Consider the following 15,018-nt stretch of genomic DNA (forward strand, 5'->3'; position numbering starts at 1 on the left):
TGTTACCTGTGAGCACAATATCATCAACATAAACCAACATGTACATTAGTATTCCTTGAGAGGAATAAACAAATAAGGATGGGTGGGTGCGAGAACCCTGAAAACCAAGAGCAAGAAGAGCAGTGGAGAGTCTATAAACCAGGCTCGTGAAGCTTGTTTGAGACCATATAGTGACTTGTGGATAAGGCAAACATGCTTTGGTCTAGTGGGGTCAACAAAACCCGGTGGTTGTTGTAAATACACAGTTTCTTTTAAATCCCCATGTAAAAAGGCGTTTTGCACATCAAGTTGTCGTAATGGCCATTTTTGTGAAACGGCTAAGGATAGAACAACACGAATGGTCATGGCTTTAACAACTGGGCTAAATGTCTCCTGATAATAAAAACCTGGTTGTTGCTTGAAGCCCTTGGCAACAAGTCGAGCTTTGTACTGCTTTATCACACCAGTTTGATCTTTCTTCAATTTGTACACCCATTTACAATCAACAATATTAATATTCGGTTACCGGGGTACCAATGACCAAGTACCGTTGCGCATTAAAGCAGAGTATTCTTCGGACATTACTGAGCGCCACTATGGCAATGAATTAGCAATGGTAAAGTTAGGAGGTTCGGTTCGAGAATAATCTGGAGAGGTGTGAAAAGAGGAATGTTGGTAAGGCTTTGTTGGTTTTAGGTTGGGACGAAGATTAGGGGGTCGTGAACGCGGAATAGGAGATTGGATGGGAGGATCTTGAGGTAAGGGAACCAATGTATTTTGTGAATCGGTCTTAAGGGTATGATCATCACCCATCGAATTTGGAATGATGGTGGTGGGTTCGGGTGATGTTTGGGTGGTGTTGTTAGTCGGTTGACGTGGGAAGGTGCCACGTTTGTAGGTATGAAGTAATGGAGGTCGATTAGTGGTAGGGGATGTAGAAGTGGTGAAGTGAGGAGTAGTGGGTAATTGAGGTGGATCAGGTGGTGTTATTAGATTAGGATAGGAGGAGATATACGGATCAGGGGATGGTGGTAGATCATTTGGTGGAGAATGGTGAGATATGGATGTGGAAAAGGAAAAAATGTTTCATTAAAGCGGACATGAAGGCAATGTAAATGGGGTCTGAGGAGAGATCAAGGCATCGATAGCCATGATGTGAGGGGCTGTAGCCCAAAAATGTAGTGTATCGAAAATCCATTTTATGTTTGTTGTAGGGACGGAGGTGGGGTAGCATTGACAACCAAAAACCCGTAGGAATGAGAAGTCGGGTTTATGATGAAAGATGTATTCAAAAGGTGAAATATTTTTGGTAGTTCGTGAGGGCATTCGATTTATAAGGTATACGGCTATTTCAAAAGCGAAATGCCAGAAACGTTGTGGCAACGTCAAACCAGTTTCGACGACCTGTCAATGTGGTCGTTCAACAAATCCGTTTTGTTCACTTGTGTGAGGACATGATAATTGATGAGTGATGCCGAGAGGAGAAAAAAATTGAGAGAGATTCTGAAACTCTCCACCCCAATCGGTTTGAACGGATTTTAGTTTAGTTTGAAATAACATTTAAAGGTAGGAAACACATCGGATTTCAGTTTCAAAGGAAATAACCACATAAAACTAGAGTAGTGATCAACACAAAGAACAAAATAATTATGACCATCACTAGAAACGGTAGGTGTTGGTCCCCATACATCACAAAATACAAGATCTAAAATATGAGAACTCTTGTAAGAAGACGGTGATAAATGTAATTTAGATGATTTTCCAACTAAGCACGAGTCACAAACAAAAGAACATTTATTTGAAAAAGGAAAAGTGTATCTAGATAACATAGATTGTAAAAGTTGAATATGTGGGTGTCCTAATCGTTGATGCAAAATATGGGACGAAGCACGAACAGCAGAAAATGCAAGTTTTGCAAGAGATTGGAGTTGAGGTAGACAAATGGAGTAAAGCTCGCCATTACTTGGACCCGTGAGGAGGGTATTGTGAGTATCTGAGTCCTTGATAGCAAAAAAAGAAAAGTGAAACTCAAAATAAACATGATTATCAAGGAAAAATTTTTGGACAGAAAGAAGGTTGTGTTTAATATCAGGCACATGAAGAATATGATTTAGAGCAAATGATTTAGTTGGTGAGCAAAGTTCGGAAGAGCCAATGTGAAGAATGGGTAAACCCTTACCATTGCCAAAGTGGAGATTATCTTCTCCATAGTAAGGCTCAGTTCTATCGAGGCTATGCAAATCATGTGTGACATGGTGACTGGATCCTGTGTCAGTTAGCCAGGAGGTGGATGCTTGTGAGCAGTGATCTGCATAGTTAGCCAATGGTGGTGGTCTTCGAAAAGTAGCAGGGTTACGATTTAGACATTAAGAAGGAACATGTCCTATTCCACACCTGTTACATGTACCATAAATAGTGTTTTGATTAAAAGCCCAAGAAAATTGACCACGATTACCTCCACCCTGGTTTGTATTGTTTAAATCTCCTTGGGTACGGTTGTAGTTTCCTCGTACATGTCGATTGAATTGCCCTCGACCATGATTGTTTCCATCCATGTTTGTGTAAAAGGCTTGAGGAGACGAAGTTTTTGTTGGCTGAAGTTTTAGACCAAGTTGTGATAAAAAAATGTTGTAGGTTTTGCAACTGATTTATGACGGCTGTTGAGGAGGGTGCAGTGGTGGTGTTATGGCTTGTAGTAGCAGTCGTGAAAGCTTAGACATATGAGATTTCAGGCACCGATTTACGTATCATGTAGTCGTGATCTGAGAGAAGACCATTCAGTTCGGAGAAGGCAGTGGGAATTTGGCGAGCAAGGATGGTTGATTTTAAACCATTGGATTCTTCCCTAAGACCAAAGATCACAAGCATAACTAGGTCTTTTTCTTTCATAGGTTCACCAATATTTTCTAAGGCACTGGTATATCCTTGAGCTCTATTTAGGTAGGCAGAGGAGGTCTCATCACCTTTCATCTCTAGTTTGAGAAGTTGGATTTTGAGGGTATACTCCCTGGAAGAAGTATGTAGTGCATAGGCTCATTCAAGGGACAACCAAAGTTCACGGGAGGTAGTCCCCTGCACATACTGGAAGGAAGATTCAGAAATTGTAGATAGTAAAAGCATGTGTACATAAGCATCGTTAGCTATCCAGATTACATAGCTAGGGTTTGCAACAGCAGAAGAAGTTTCTTTCTCAGAATTTGTAGTTGGTTGTGGACATAGAATGGTGCCATCAACATAACCAAACAAATTATTTGTGGTCAAGAAAGGTTGAATCACGGTTTTCTAGTAACCATAGTTGGTTGGTGATAATGTAAAACCAAATTTGTTCACGAAGTTCATGTGGAAACTGTTCCGAATGTACTGTTCATGCGCCCACTGTTCATGTCATCTTCTGTCTCCTGATCAGCAAGGTCTTAAAAAAAAGTCTTTGTTTGACTCCTAAGTTGCGATATAATTAGGGTTGTATTTGGGAGCTCTGATACCAAGATAAACTTGGTAAAAGATATTGTATATATCGTTATTCAGATGTGTATACATGATATGTATACATAGTAGACACATTTACACTTTAGACCCTATATTATTATTATCGTCTAATATCCTATGATGTGAATGGTAGATGTAGGGGTGTAACTAAGTAGAGCCAATTTGTGAGATACTCGAGACTAAATCGAAAAATACTCAAGTATATGATGTGACATCCTCATTTTCACGGCCAGAAAAGACCGATTTTGTTTATGCTTTATAAAAATCATAGTACTTCTTTTAATAAAAATGTTGCGGAATTTGTTCCAAGAAAAACATGATAAATACGTTATTAAAACATTTTCGAAGAAACGTATTTTATTCATTTCAAAACGTTAGGGATGTCATCGTTAATACAGAAACATAAGCATAAACAGAACTTACATTTATTTACACTAGTGATCTACATCTCTTTAAATCTCTCAGTGTAAAGTGACTTCGTATCAACACCTGTGATATAAATAAACTGAGTGGGTCAGGTTGGGAAACCTGGTGAGTACATAGGGTTTTCAACCCACAATAATATAATTATTATGTTTAAACAATCAAGCAATTAAACCCAATTACCCATCCTCATTATCTTCTTTACTCTTAAGGATCTACCCTAAAAATCAGCTATTTCTCGTTCATTCATTCCTAAGGATTATCCTAAGGAATCGGCACAAAGTCCATCATAGTCACGGTTTACACAACGGGCACTAAGTCTGCATAGTCGCCAGGGTTTAGGCATCAAGTCTGCATGATCACCAGGGTTTAGGCATCAAGTCTGCATGATCACCAGGGTTTAGATTACACCGGATGAACACATCGTTCACAACACCTACAGGTTGCGAGCCTGCTAGTGTTCCACTGGACTGTCTAGAATAGTCCGTGGTTGTCATCCATACTCTGCTGAATGACGGGGCCATCATTTGGGAAAAAGGCTTCTCACATCATCCACCTCTCATCCTCACCTCACGGTCTATTTCACCTCTCAACTCATCATCCAACTCATACTCCATCTATTACATCTACCCATGTTTTACCCAACACATTTTGTAGATATAAAATACATATACAGTTTAAATCATTGAAAACATGTATAAAACGTTCATCCAGCATAGATAGAAAGTATTCAGATAATATGTACACATAGCACGTAATTTATATAAAATACTTCATATCTATGTGTAAGCTGAAAGTAACTATGCACTCACCTGAAAGGTGATGACTTAGCACTCGGACAGCGCTTCGATACTCTCAAAACAATTTCCTTCGATAAAACCTAGTATCAACACCACTAGGGTTTAGTCTAACGATAACCGCGACTAATTAATAGTCAAGCTATGATTATTATTATTATATAAACGTTAAATAACACTCAATATAACTCATAATAATAGCCCAAATAATTATTTTAAGGTCCTAATAATATTACTATAATTAATTAGAAGCTGTATTAAAAATAACGTAGGCGTAGCTCACTTACAGCGGATTTTTCGCAAAATCGGGCTTCGCTGGAGCAGCGTTCCCAAGGCGAAAGGCTCTTTTCTTGGAGCCGTCGGGCGCTCCGGGGCCTCCGCCTTGTGCTAGGGAGTTACCCTAGGCTTTGGGGGGGTTAGGGAGGCTTAGAGAGAGAGTTTAGAGAGAGAAAGAAGAGGGTTGAGATGTGAGGAAGTTGGAATGCCTGGCACCTCTATTTATAGGCTGAATTCCTGATGGACTCACCGAGTAGGGGGACCTACTCGCCGAGTTGGTGCATGTGGTGGCTTTCTGGTGGTGCCACGTGTCCAATTCTGGTGGTGCCACGTCATCCCCTATCGCGTATCAGCCTTCAAACTTAGAAAAATCATAACTCTCGCATACGAGCTCCATTTTCTACGTTCTTTATTCCCACGCGTAGGTAAAATCAAGATCTACAACTTTCGTTTAGACTCTGTCGGCTAATTCTCGACCGATCTCAAATTTAACAGTAGGAGGCGTTTAGACTGTTAAATGACCGCGAATAATTCATAACTCCTTCATACGGACTCCGTTTTCGTCTGTCTTTTTACCGTTGAGTTCCTATTAATGAGATATTCAACTCTCATTTAGGTCGCGTAAGCCAAAAACCGCTCGAACTAAAATTCGAGTTTCGGGTCGTGCACTGCTAAGGCGAATCTTAGAAAAATCATAACTTCCTCATACAAAGTCAGATTTGGGCGTTCTTTTTATCGACGCTCTTAGTTTAACATATTCTATGACTTTCGTTTAGATTGCTAAGGATAAATCTCGCTCTATCGTAAATTCACTATTTACGCTTCCCGGTGTCGTGCCGGTTTTGCCGTAAAACTTCGACGGGCCATAACTTCTTCGTTATAACTCGGATTTCAGCGTTCTTTATATGTACGGAAACCTTGTGACATATTTCACAACTTGGTTAAGATTATTTATTCTAAATATTCTTTGGTCAAAAAGTCGTTTTCGACCCCTATTACCTCTAAATTGACTAGCTCGGATCTACGGAAGTTACATATGATCGAGTCGAACTCGAGTATTGAAATATACGGCTCGTGAGCTTAAGAGCTAGTTATATTTATACTTTTACCCTTTATTTTATTCATATTTTATATAATCAGACCAAGTCGAGTCGAACTCACGAGCTTAGTCGTATTTCTATTTCGGTTTAATGTAATTTTATCTTTTTAATAATTAATCGAGTCGAGTCAAGCCGATCCGAGCTCGAAAGTGACCATTACTTTATCATGATCGAGCCCGATTTGAAATTGAGGCTCGAGTCGAGATCGTGTTGAATTTCAAGCCCGAGTTTTTTAGTCGAGTCAAGTTTCAAGCTTTATTACACCCTAGGTAGTTGTATCCCCAATCTTTAGAGCGACATGATGATAACTCAAAGTTATGGCATCATCGTTCGCATGGGGGGTTTAGAGGGGGGGCAAAGTGGGCAGCTGCACAGGGTCCAATTTTTTCCATTATATATTTTTATTTAGAAATGCAAAATTATAATAAAGATAAGGGCATTTTTTTTCTTGTTCATCCTGGACCTTTAAGAATATTTCATTTTTCAGAACCGGCCTTGATCGTTCGGGTCATATGAGCAAGAAGGGAATGTCAATTTTGAGTAAATAATGATAACTTGGTGGAGATGTAACTAGTAATATAAAGTTTTGTGAAACTTGTATCAAGGGAAAGCAGCATATGTGAAATTAGTTATAGTTAACAAACAACCACTAAATCAATTCCCAAGTATGGTCACTCAGGTTTATGGTGACCCTCATCGGTGAAATCATACAGTAGATACTCGTATTTTGTGATGCTCATTAATTACTTCTCGAAAAAAAATGATTTGGCTGTATTTTTTAAAATGAAAGACAAGGTGTTTGGGTGGTTAAAGGAGTGAAGAATGTGTAAGAAAACAGGCACGAAAACAAGTCAAAACATTAAAAACGGATGATTGGTTAGAATTATGTAATGCACCATTTAACGAGTTCTAAAAAAGGAAAACATATGTATTTGCTTATTAATAAAGCAATTTTTACACTAAAGTATTAAATATTGCTTGCTATTTGGTAATAGATCTCCAATCAATTGTCATTGACTTAAAGACTCTTCAAAAGGTTTGTTCCTGTAAACCTTTTGATTATTTTGATCTATGTATATTTATTGTCATGTTAATGATGGTAAACTGAAGCCGAGAACTAGGAAATGAATATGTTTAGGATAAGCGGTTAGAGTTAAAGTTATATCGATTGTGGTGTATAGAATAAGGAAAACTTTAAAAAAAATACTATTAATAGAGATGTTACCTTTTATGGATCTATTATATATTATCAAAGATGAGAGAATACGAGTCTTAGAAAGAAAAAAATAATTGCGGTAATATGTAGAAGGTACACTAAAACAGACTCCTAACAGAGTTGTGATATATAATGAACAACATATCGATGATGAACACAGACTACTAATAGAATTGTTATATATAACGAACAACATATCAACGATGAACATTCTAGATGAATGAAGAAATGCAATCACTAGAGAAAAATGAAACATTGGATCTAATACTATTATCAGTGATGTAAAACTAACACGATGTCGATGAGCCTTTAAAAGAAAAAAAAAAGGTTCTCATAGTTGAATTAACAACATTGGTGGCAAATAGGTTTCACAAAAGAAAATGATCAACTATCATGGAGTTTTTTATCCTGATGTGAAGCACAAAATGATTCGAGTAGTATTGCCCATGGCGAGTGCATTTAGTATAAAGCTTGAGCAATTGGATGTAGAAACATCATTCTTACATGGTAATCTAGAAGAGGATATTTATGTCTCGTCCCCAAGGGTTTCTTGACTACAAGGAAAGATCATGTATATTTGTTTGAGAAATCTATTAATGGTTTGAAACAATGCCCAAGTCAATGGTATAAAAGGTTTGATTTATTTATGATATCTCATTGCTATGTTTGAAGCGACTTGGATAATTGTGTCTAATCAAAGAAACTTTTTATATGACCAAGAGTTAAGTATTCGAGTGTTGTTGGAAGTCTCATGCATGCTATGGTTTGTACTAGACTTGATCTGCATCACACTGTTAGTATTAAGTAGGTTTATGAGTATTTTGGAAAAGGGTCATTATAGAGCATCAAGCATATCATGTGATACTTGGAAGGAACGATAAATATTTGTTTGATTCATGGTTTTGGTACATATAGTGATGGTTTGGTTGTCTATGCAGACTCGGATCATGGTGATGACTTTGTGAAGAGACGATCACAAGCGTTTTATATCTTTACCTTATCTGGATGTCTAATTAGTTGGAAGGCAGCATTACAACCCACAATTTCCTTAGTCACAAGTAAGACACGGTACATGTCAATGACCGAAGGGATGAAGGAACGAATATGGTTACACGATCCCATTCAGAATCTTATGTTGAAGGTGGAGAGGCCCACTTTGTATAGTGAAAGTGTGTTGAGTCTGACAAAGACTCCAATATATCAAGTATATCATGATAATACAAAGCATATTGACAGCTAAACTTCATTCGTGATGTTCTTGAAGAAGCTCGATTCTCTACTTGGAGGAAACTAATGAAGAGAACCCGAAAGATATGTTGACTAAGGTGTTACCTACAGATAAGTTCAAGCTATTCTTAATTTTGGTAAATGTTCAAAAGGTTCATGGCAGTGTAACAAGAAGGAAATGGTTCTTAAGAAGTCTTGGTGATTGATGACAATTGGAGTTAAGGTAGAATTGTTAGACATGTTTCTTTGAATTGTACGTAAATTCAAATGGTTTTATGGCACAACTCAAAGTCTACTACATGTTCTTGTATTCAAAAAATCATGTATATGATACACAGCACACTATGTACTAGGGTTATGGCTGCAAGATTCATGATGTAACATACGTAAGACCAGTATTACATTGTGAAAAAGATATCTCCAATTTCTACCCAAAGATCAAACCACATTAATTCTTTGCATCGTATTTCTCTTCTCATTAATTTTTTGTGTCATTTATTTCTCTCTTTTTTTCTCTTAACGCCTTGCATGATAATATCTTTAAGGAAAAGACACTTCGAATTTCATTGAGATGTAACTATGGTTATTATAAAACCTATCATAACTTGGTTCAATCTTCTCATCATTTAACCCGAGTACCGGACCCAACTTCCCTTGTTTAATCAACTACAAGGCACAAAGACACAAATTGGGGGTTGAATACCCTGCAACTTTTGTTTATTGTTTCTTGTTGTAAACATAGAAAATAAATTTCTGATATACTTACTAATGCACACATGTAATCGCATTTGCCTTACTACTAAATTTCTTTTAGTTTCCTACACAATTAATATATTTAATACTAAACACAAAAAACCATTGATGAAGGTAACGATCCAATATTTTCTCGAATAAAACAACTCATGCAGCATTTTGTAAACACTTTGATATACTTTGAAATCCTCAAATCCATATTTATTTTAGCTAAAAAGTTTAATTTTACTCATTAGACTCAATACCATCACAAACCATAGGTTTTTATAAATTATATCCAGTTACATAATTGCAGAATTGAAGTTACTAAAGCTAGAGTTTCGAATGGCTTCATGCATTAACCTTTGGTGCCCATCCGGCAATCATATATTCTTTAGCAGCTTTGGTTTTCTCAAACGACTCCCGAGCAAACAAAGACTGCACCAAAATAAATCATAATTTTTTATGCACAGAATTTTTAAAATAAAATAAATACATATAAAAACCTTTTGTGTATATCTGAATTTTGTAAAAAAGTAACATACCTTTGTGTAGTTATGCACATGAGTCAAACTTTCAGGAACAGTCCACTTCTTGAAATGAGCAAGAGTCACCTCAAGGTGGTAAAGCTTTGGTGCCAAACTCAAATCAACGGCTGTGATCTTTTCTCCATTCACATAAGGTCCCTATTTAATATGTTCAACAGCTTACAACTTACTCATCATTCTAACAAAATAAAGATCGTAATAGAAAAACAAACAATCATCTTCTTTTTTATATAAATCTTACATGATTCTTGAGGTGTTCATCCAATGACTTCAATTCATCAAGCAAAGCTTGCTCTGTTCCATCATTTGCATCCTTGCTCTTTAAGAATGTCACAAACTTTGGGAATATCTTCGATCCCCTAAAATTCCAAATAACCAGTCTATAAATGATGCAATTATATAAAAGATTGGGCAATAGTCGGTTTGAGTTTTGTAGTTGTTTATGAGAATTATGATTATGGATTAAATGACATTATCAACAATGGTCGATTTGAATAGAATAATACAATAGGACGACTAAAGTCAAGGTACAAACTAATCTCAATGATGAAGTACCCTTATAATAAAATACTGCAAGTGTCACCTAAATAACAAGTACTTGACTTCAACTTCATGGAGAATTGAAAGGAATTAAAAAGACTCCATTGCTTTATATAGTATTATACTTATTTGACTGATTTGTCTGTATTCAGACATCGATATACGGTTTTTTGTTGATCAAATAAATTAAGGAAGAAATAGTCTAACTTTTCCCACTACACAGTTTGCTAGAAGTATCTACACAATTATCGACAGATTATAAAAGTACCGATAAAAAAAAACTAGTTGTTTAGCATTTCAATTAGCGATTGTTGTGGATTTTTGGACTATTATGTACAAAAACAGAGATAGAGGGAATTACACAGATGCGAGTTCAGGGGGAGGAGAAAGTGAAGGTTCAGGGAACTTCTCTTCAATCAGACCCACAATAACATCGGAATCAGAAATCCACTTGTCATCGAATTTTATCAACGGAACTTTCCCATCTGGGTTCACTTCAAGAAACCTAAAGAACCACAAAAAGATCATCTTTTAAAACCCCAAAAACTAATTAAAAAACCACATTTTTCGTGGGTAATTTCAAGATTCTCTAGAATCATCATCACCATGCGGGTTTGCTCTCCAGATTAATAAGATGAGTTGTGTAGGTGAGTTTCTTCTCTTCCAGAGTCAAGAGAACCCTTTGGCAAAATGGACCTAAATTCAAACAAAAACCCCAAAAAGATCGAAGGTGAAATTTCAAGAAATGTGTATAAAGGGAATCATGTTCAACATAATAAACTTTGGGAAAGAGAGAATGAATTACAGTCTCCAAGAACATCAGGGGCACCGGTAGCAGCTTTGCAACAGATCTCAATCGCCATTAGAACTGAAACTTTTTGATTCGTTCAGAGAAACGATACTTTCTTCTAGTGAATTCTATGAATCAAGACGAAATTGTGTCCGTATTAATACAGGACTTGGAACTCATACGTGTCACAACCTACAACCCGATGAGGGGTGTTTCACATGCTCCGTAGCGTAACGGAAGAAAGATTCATTTTATTTACATACCAAAAGGCGAAACCGAAAAAAAAAAAAAAACGGATTCCCTATTTTTAGAATAGAACAGCGAGCAAACGAATCGTTTTTGACCAATTGTGTTAGTGGTCGGTCAATTAAATCGAATAACTCGACTGAAATTCAAATGTACACACTTTGGGATTAGGTTCGATTTTGAGGTGTGGTAACAAGTATCATTGATTAAAAAAGACAAACATACTTCAAATTATTATTTTATTCACCCAAACCTTTAGCGTGGTAGAAAAATGACACGTTAATGGATTAGTGCAATAATCCTAAATTTGTCAAGGTTAGGTCAGTGGGTATCGTTTCTGAAAAAAGGGTACTAGAGAGAATCGGGATGGAGCATTGGAAGGAGAAAGAGAGGGAAGGTTTCGAAAAAGGTCTCACTTACAAGGAAGGAAACAAAAAACAAAAGTGAGAGTAGTCACGGAAGAGGGGGAATGCAAGAGGCAATAAAGACGGGTCTAAAAAATAAAACTAGGGTATGACGATTGGCTTCAAGGGAGAGGCTAGCTATAAGCAAAGTGGATTCTATAATCCGTCTAATTTTTCAATTTATCTAAAATTTTATAAAAAATAATAATAATAATAATAAAGACCTACCTTAAATAATATTTAGGACATACGTTATTTATAACATTTTTAGATTTGTATATAAAATATTTTTATAGAAAAATTAATGAATTCTTAATTCATTATTGGTAGGGTGATTTATATGTTTTTTAATGCTTATAAAACTTAGCACCTAGGACTAACTTAGCCGAGGAAAAAAAAAACTATATGCATATATTTTAACAAATAAGAATTAATAAATTGATTTTCATTGTAGTAAACATAAACCAAAAAATATATAATATTTATTCAAAAATAACCATATGAAACTAACTAGTACACAAATTATCAATATTTACCGAAGAATCATGATATTATTATAAGTGAACTAAAAGAAGGGATGACATTAATTACAGAACCATGATATTATTAGAAGATAACTAAAAGAAGGGATGACATTAATCAATCTTTCGTGTTCTGGTGACCAATTATTTATCTTTCTTTCATTTCCAATCATGCATACAAAAAGAAAACCTTGATGTTAAAAAAATATATAAGTTTATAGTCATTCAATATAGTGAGAGATGGAGCCACTTTACTGATCTGTTGATCAACGACCATCAAGAGGTGGATTCGTTGAGGTAACCTACAATTGTGAAGATGCAACTGTCGACCGATTCTGCTCTGGTTCTGTTGGATCTTTTAGCGTAGGCACATAGCCGAAACATGTAAAGTCGTCAACAACTCAGCTATGGGCCAATAGGCGGAGATGAGATTCATGAGAGTGAAATTGAGGGGCTCAAGGACGGGTGGTATCCTTTTATAAAGGGGGTATCGTTCTTTTGGTATGTATTAAACTTGTATTTGTATGACTTTGAGAGGTTTCAAGATATTTCAAAGTTTTTAAAAATTTTCAATCTCTATACAAATATGTTTTCCCTCCCCAAAAGCAAGGTACATATAAGGATATTTACATTGGTGTGGATCAAGGTATGCAATAGTTGGTTCAAGGGTATGTATTTTTAATATTTGACATATAACAAAAAAAAGTATGTATGTAGGATAAAAATTAAGGGTATGCAATTGCATACCCTTATAATGCACAAGCTCCGCACGTGGGAGGCATGATGGTCACGAACATTAGTCCGAGTGTACACTAGCCTGGGTGTTTGCTACTGAGTGAGGGAAGAGCGGGGGCTAGGGATCGACACCGCCTGTCCTTAGATTTTTTACTAGATAATGATCGTAGCAGCAAGTTTTTCAATACTATTTTTAACAATATTGTGGACATTCATGTATACGTACATGCAAAAGAATGAGAGTGAGTAAATCTATACCCACCTTATTTCATCATTTTGAAGGATCAAAAGGTTAAAGTTTTGTTATTATTGATATCAATCTTAATAAGCCTCTTTCAACCACATAACAAACAAAGTACAAGTTAAACTTATTGTCATGTGTAACAAACATATAAATTTTGTTATCATAAATGGGAAACAACTTTGTTCATCAACAATCATAACTATAACAATATACATTTTAGTAAACCTATAATCATTGTGATTTTTTAGTATTGTAATGCAAGGTACAACTTTGATTGCTTCCATCAATTATCGATTTATTTATTTGATGGAACTTATGAGATGATCTAGGTTCACTGGCGTAACATATGGTGAGGAGGGTAAGATTTTGGTAACATATAAAGTAATTTTTTTCACCTCTTTGATTTTATACCTCGGAGCATCAATATAACCAATTTCATAGGATTAAAGTCACTTCATTCTTCAATAAAATTGTAATAGAAAATGCAATTTTATTCATTATTGTTTTCCATTTTGATTAGTTACTTCTAAACTTTATAACTACTTCCTCATCTTGGTATCTTTGACTTTCTCAATAACAGTATATTTGAGCGAAGAAATTGTGTAACGCCTGTTCCAGGTATCATTTAATTCACTAAGTTTTAGGGTTTTATGCTAGGACTCGACGAGTTAGGGAGCTCCAACTTGTCGGGTAGAGTTCATTTATGAGGATGCGGGATTTAGATCCTACTCGACAAGTCGGAAGGCCCCGACTCGACGACTAGGCGTTATGAAGGAAAACCCTAATTTTTAGGGGTTGGTACCTTATTTAAAGAACTTATGGCTCATTTGTAGCCTCTTTCATCGTTCTTACATCCCAGTGGAACCCTAGTTCGGTCCTTATACCTCCTTGAGTGTGTGAGAGAGTTGTGGTGAGTGTCTTTGGTGTGGTTGTGAAGGATTTTGAAGCTTGAAGAAGGTGGAATAGAGAAAGGAACAGTAAACCCGAAATCTACTCTGTATTGGAAACCATTTGGAGGTAAAAAGTTGCTACCTTGATCTCTACTTGATTAGATCTCATCTTAGGGAAAAATATGATCACTTTTGGTGTAAAAATGGTGTCATACTTGGATTTGGACTTGTCTTGAGGGTATGGTCCCAAATCTGGACACCTCTAGGTCTTTCATAACATAAAGTTGCTTCCTTTACCTAGTCTAACCCCTTTTCCATGTCCTAAGTGTTGTATGAACCCTAGTTTTAGTGTTTTAGCCTTGGGAGGCCTTGCATGCACGTAAAGTTTGCAACTTTACGTGGTAACTATACTATAAGGGGTTGAGTCTGTAATTTGGAGCCTTGGATCCCGCTAGAACGGACTGAACACAAAAAGGGTTGAAGGGACTCGACGAGTTGCTTAGCCAGCTCGGTGAATCGGGTCGGGTTTACCCATCTTTGAGATTCTGAGTGGTTTTGGTGAAGGATTAGGGTTTTCGGTCTACATGAGTTTTCGGTCTTCTGAACATTAAGGAACTTGACGAGTTACTCAACTAACTCGGCGAGTTGACAAATTACTCAGGTAACTCGGTGAGTTGTTGGATGCACTCGACGAGTTGGGGTCAACATGGACTGTTGACCTTGATTGTTGACTTGGATTTTGACTAGGGTTAACTAGGGTTGACTTTGAGGGTATTTATGGTATTTCTGGATTTTGACAAGTTAATTACATGATGGTTATAGGCAGTTGAGTTGGAGCTACGCATGGGGACTTATCTGATTCTA

General features: G+C 36.5%; 1 protein-coding gene across 1 annotated transcript; it reads right to left on the minus strand.

Moving 5' to 3' along the window:
• Positions 1–9,457: 9,457 nt before the first annotated feature.
• Positions 9,458–11,328, minus strand: LOC145010218 (glutathione S-transferase DHAR2-like). Its single transcript, XM_078968784.1, has 6 exons — positions 11,130–11,328; positions 10,930–11,020; positions 10,686–10,829; positions 10,026–10,143; positions 9,782–9,922; positions 9,458–9,674 (listed from the first exon to the last, which is right to left on the minus strand). The coding sequence occupies exons 1-6, from the start codon at positions 11,185–11,187 to the stop codon at positions 9,588–9,590; spliced, it is 639 nt and encodes a 212-aa protein (XP_078824910.1). The 5' UTR covers positions 11,188–11,328; the 3' UTR covers positions 9,458–9,587.
• Between the last annotated feature and the right edge of the window lie 3,690 nt (positions 11,329–15,018).

The sequence above is a fragment of the Lactuca saligna genome, chromosome 8, assembly GCF_052625555.1.
Source record: "Lactuca saligna cultivar CGN05327 chromosome 8, ASM5262555v1, whole genome shotgun sequence".
NCBI lineage: Eukaryota > Viridiplantae > Streptophyta > Magnoliopsida > Asterales > Asteraceae > Lactuca > Lactuca saligna.

Coding starts and splice junctions, on each gene's coding strand:
- LOC145010218 (XM_078968784.1), bottom strand. CDS start 11,187: ATGGCGATTGAGATCTGTTGCAAAGCTGCTACCGGTGCCCCTGATGTT. Junction 11,021..11,129: donor CCCTGATGTTCTTGGAGACT/GTAATTCATTCT, acceptor GTTTGAATTTAG/GTCCATTTTGCCAAAGGGTT. Junction 10,144..10,685: donor CCCCCTGAACTCGCATCTGT/GTAATTCCCTCT, acceptor TTGGAATTTTAG/GGGATCGAAGATATTCCCAA.